The 5,159-nt window shown below is 41.9% G+C and overlaps 1 protein-coding gene across 1 annotated transcript; it reads left to right on the forward strand.

Moving 5' to 3' along the window:
- Positions 1-1,656: 1,656 nt before the first annotated feature.
- On the forward strand, positions 1,657-4,362 carry LOC140775514 (S-adenosylmethionine synthase 5). Its single transcript, XM_073118863.1, has 2 exons — positions 1,657-1,809; positions 2,775-4,362. The coding sequence occupies exon 2, from the start codon at positions 2,785-2,787 to the stop codon at positions 3,967-3,969; it is 1,185 nt and encodes a 394-aa protein (XP_072974964.1). The 5' UTR covers positions 1,657-1,809; positions 2,775-2,784; the 3' UTR covers positions 3,970-4,362.
- Positions 4,363-5,159: the final 797 nt, after the last annotated feature.

The following is a 5,159-nucleotide window of genomic DNA, read 5'->3' on the forward strand; positions in this document are numbered from 1 at the left end:
CGTTCACAAATCCTGGAAAATTTTGGACCTCAAATTGATATCATTCATTATATTTTATATAGTTTGAGATTATTAGGTCAAGCCAGGATTTAAACCGGCTATAATCCCAGGTGGCCGACACTTCACTAACCGTATTAACTGACGCGTGTCATTTCCAAGCTTTTTGGGACTGGTGTTGCTCCGGTTAGAACCGCACTAAGCGTGACTCGAGCCGCCGCCACGTTCGAGCTCGGCTCCCATTCACAAGCCCAAGCCCAAGTCTATATTTTTCTCTTCTGACTCAAGTTTCCACAATTTCTTCGGTACCATCTTCATCATCTATGTCACTTGCCCACAAAGAAAAGGATGAGAAATAAAAACATGGGATACAACTCACGTCCTCACACGGCAAGCTTGTCGACGAGGTTGACTGTGAAATCCTATGTGTGTTGGTAGTAATAATTTGATTCTAAAAATTATAAATTTTTAATAAAAGATAATTAATTAAAATAAATAAATTTATAGATTAACAGATAGATAGTTAGATTTGGTCACGAATGGTTACACTATTTAATCTATAAAATAAGTATTTTTTTTGGGAAGTTTGACACTTATATATTATACTAATATTTCTCAAATATCCAATATGGTACTAAACTCATTCTTTTTTATTTTCACTATCCTTTTTAAATCCAATTTTTATTCACTTCTCTCCACGTATTTAAATAAGTGAATATGTAATATTAAAGTACTATTTAAGCTCTTTTAATTCCACCATTAATTTATCGCTAATAACATATAGACCCCACTTAAAAATAAACTCAAAGTTAATAAAATATTCATGTTAAATACATAATATTTCCAACCGTATGAACTATGAATCAATCATGCTTTTGAATTATTATAAAATCCCACGGACCCGGTTTAAAAAAAGATATAAGGTCCAACTCCCCTGATGTGTTCATTGATAGCAACTAGTTACCATAAATAATCTTTTGCATCCCAGCTGCGTGCCTAATACCACCTCATGTTACACCAACTCACTCTGAGAGGGATTCTTGGTAGGAAGTAGGAAGTAGGAAGTAGTCACAATTGATGATGTAATAGTGACAGCACCAGATCTAAACTCAAGCAACATGTTTGTTATTTGATCAAAGCCACCAACCACAATTGTTGGTGAGAAATAAGCTAAAGTCACAAGTAGGTAGTGCTCGTCTCACCACCCCAAGTAGTGGTATCATGCATAAGCAATTTGGGCAAAGTTGGTCATTCACTTTTGGGAAAATAAAATTAAAATATGTAATAAATACATTGAAGTAAAAAAATATACCATAAGAATTATTATATGTGTATGCTTATGCTTCTTACTTCAGATAATTAAATCCAACTAGAATTCGGTGACACGTGGCGGGGCTCCACTTGCACGTTATGCCCGTTCCGTATCTCAATCCGCGCGTCCGACTGGAGCCGGTCATTGACAAGTGGCTCGCCTAGCCAGATGAGACTCCGAGAGAATCGAGTGGGCCCACAAGGGTTGGTGGCCACCGGCGGTAGCCGGTAAAAATCCCACTACTACTTCCCCCCCTCTCACCGCCTCTCCCTCGTACCACAAAGCCGTTGGTGTCGCTCTCCCCCACCCACTCCCCACGAATCTTAAAGCCCACTCGATCGGATCAAATTTAATCCCCACCGTCCCATCCAGTTAACCCATAATAAAGCTCCCGGACTTCTATAAATAGCAGTCCCATCCCTGAGCTTAGAGGCCGTGAACGAGGAGAACAAATCCTTCGCTAAAAGAGCAGCAGCAGCAGCAGTAATTAGGGTTTGCAGGTAATCTCCTTCGATCCGTTCCTGTTTGCTGTTTGTTTAGATCTGAGATTTAAGAGTCGGATTTCTTGCTCTCCGTTGGGTAGATCTGGGTGGATTTGTTGGGATTGATGTGTTTTTCTCGATGTTTCCTTTGTGAATGGTTGGATCTTAGCTTGATTTAGAGCTTCCTTGAGATCTCCTCTTTGTGACCTTTTTGTATGGTGTTAGGGTTTTAGGATTTTACCTTCCAGATCTGCTTGTCTTGTAGAATATTTTTGTATTTTATAATTGATATGGAGTCCGATTAGATCTAAAGATTTATTCGCATAAATAATCCTCAGATCTTTGTTAGGTGCGAACTTCTGCTCTACTGCTTGATCTGTTTGATCTATTCATTTGTAACCTTTTGATTTCGCATTGTTTAAAAATCTTAAAGTACTCACTCAGATCTCACTTGTTGATGTATATTTATGATGATCTCTTTGAGGATATCGCCACTCTTGGCATACGAAGGGATCTTTTCCTTGTAGAAGTCTATGTTAGGTTATATAAAATCTACTGAAGGAGTTGAGATGGTTGTATTCTCAGTTAGAGCTTCTGATTTGTTTCGTCCTTTTCTTTTGACCTTTTTCCTTTCTTTGTTCGGGTTCCTATTCTCTTTTTCTGCATCCACCAATTTGAATCTTTTTTACTGTGTGCTATTTCCCTATTTAGATCTATTGAAGAACCCGAATGCTATAGTACGTCAAATTACCGACGCTCTTTGTCACTGCAATATCCATAGTATTCCGTGAAACTGAAACTTGCTCTCTTAAGTTTGTAATAGAACTTGCGAGCTTCGTGTTCTCTGATGATCTATATTCATGTGCATAGTCTTCTAATTCTTGTTATCTAACTTTTAAGTGATGACTATATTAAGGCTTCTGCTGAATTTTCTATTTGTTCACTCAATCTTATAGTTTCTAACTTTCTATGTACCTACTCAGCTAAAAGAAAATGGAGGAAACTTTCCTTTTCACCTCTGAGTCTGTCAACGAGGGCCACCCAGACAAGCTCTGCGATCAGATATCTGATGCAGTGCTCGATGCCTGCCTTGCCCAGGATCCCGACAGCAAGGTCGCCTGTGAGACCTGCACCAAGACCAACATGGTCATGGTCTTTGGAGAGATCACCACCAAGGCCAATGTCGACTATGAGAAAATCGTCCGTGACACCTGCCGTGCCATTGGGTTTACATCTGATGATGTGGGCCTTGATGCTGATCGCTGCAAGGTTCTTGTCAACATTGAGCAGCAGTCCCCTGACATTGCCCAGGGTGTTCACGGCCACTTCACCAAGCGCCCTGAGGAGATTGGTGCTGGTGACCAGGGTCACATGTTCGGATATGCAACTGATGAGACCCCTGAGCTGATGCCCCTCAGCCATGTCCTCGCCACCAAAATTGGCGCTCGTCTCACTGAGGTCCGCAAGAATGGAACTTGTGCCTGGCTGAGGCCTGATGGCAAGACCCAGGTGACTGTTGAGTACCGCAATGAGGGTGGTGCCATGGTACCAGTCCGTGTTCACACTGTCCTCATCTCCACCCAGCATGATGAGACCGTTACCAACGATGAGATTGCTGCTGACCTCAAGGAGCACGTCATTAAGCCTGTCGTCCCTGAGGAGTACCTTGATGAGAAGACCATCTTCCACCTCAACCCATCGGGACGTTTTGTCATTGGTGGACCTCACGGTGATGCCGGACTAACTGGCCGCAAGATCATCATTGATACCTATGGTGGTTGGGGAGCCCATGGTGGTGGTGCCTTCTCCGGCAAGGACCCCACCAAGGTCGATCGCAGTGGTGCCTACATTGTGAGGCAGGCAGCTAAGAGCATTGTGGCCAATGGACTTGCACGTCGTGCCATTGTCCAGGTCTCATATGCCATTGGTGTTCCCGAGCCACTATCAGTCTTTGTGGACACCTACGGCACTGGCAAGATCCCCGACAAGGAGATCTTGAAGATTGTCAAGGAGAACTTTGACTTCAGGCCTGGGATGATCACCATTAATCTTGACTTGAAGAGGGGTGGCAATGGTAGGTTCCTCAAGACCGCTGCCTATGGACATTTTGGCAGGGATGACCCAGACTTCACATGGGAGGTGGTCAAGCCCCTCAAGTGGGAGAAGCCTACTGCCTAAGATTTAAAGACTACCATCTCCCCTATTCGTTTAGGTAGAGACAAATAACTACTAAATTGCTGCTGCTGCTGCTCATGAACTCTCTCGCTCTCTGTCAGTCTCTCTCTCTCTCTCTCCCCCTGCTGGTCCTCCTATTAAAGACAGTGGTTATTTCTACTCCCGTTGTTCGACTGTGACGCTCTCCTTTTTCTTTTACCACTCTTGTTCTTTTATATATCTGGTCCTGGCCTTATGTTGCGTTGAGAGAAACTCAGTTTGAATTTTTGTGATCTGAAAAATGGGAAAAATTGTGAGAGATCGCAACTCTGTGGGGCTTCTTTTGCTTCATGTAATGTTTCAGCATCACTGTTTGTGTCAATGAAATGAACTATTTCTTTTTCTCCTTTGGTTTGATACGGCCATGTCTCAGCATCACTGTCATGTCTTTAAGTTTCATGTGTTGCATTACAAGTCAACCACAAATAATGTCCTTCGAGATTATCCGCATTATATTCTCCCTCTGCTTTGAATCAGAATGTCCTGGCTGTCTAAAGCTAGATAAAAAGTTTAAGATGCTTCTTTATGATCTTGCCGGTATTGATGCTATATATTCTTCTAATAACTGCTATCTCTCCAGTGTTTCCTCTCACTCATCTAATCCTGAATTAGACTTTTACTCCCTTCAGCCAAAGTTGTTGGTGATGGATAGTGACTACTGACCACCACCCACTCTTGGACTTATGCCTACCCCAACTTCAATAAAAAACTTTATTTTCATGGTTAGTGATCTACCTCTACCGGATGAGCAAATACTTTTGTTTGCTTACGACCTAACCAAGAAGGTTCTTCGTCATCACATATACTCAGCCTATACTCATACATCGGCAGTTCTTTATTCTTACAAAAAGCGAGATCATGACTCGTGATGTTTACAGAATCAGTGCCTCTCCCACTTTTCTCTTTGGATCTTCTCAAACCCTAATCCCTAACCTTAATGGTAATCCAATGGTTCCATTTGGATAATGAAATTGTAATCTTCCTTAATTTTTTGTTCCACCAAGATAACAACACAAAAAAGTGAATGCCAAAAAGATGATTCCTTTAAAAGTTTAAGAGTTCTTTAATTTTACGAGAGCCCACTAGGCATATCCAGAATCTGCGAAAATGTCGGCACGGGTCCACACGCAGAGATGGGACTCTCTACGCAAAGT

This window comes from Typha angustifolia, chromosome 14, assembly GCF_048772165.1.
Source record: "Typha angustifolia cultivar Huaian chromosome 14, ASM4877216v1, whole genome shotgun sequence".
Classification (NCBI taxonomy): Eukaryota; Viridiplantae; Streptophyta; class Magnoliopsida; order Poales; family Typhaceae; genus Typha; species Typha angustifolia.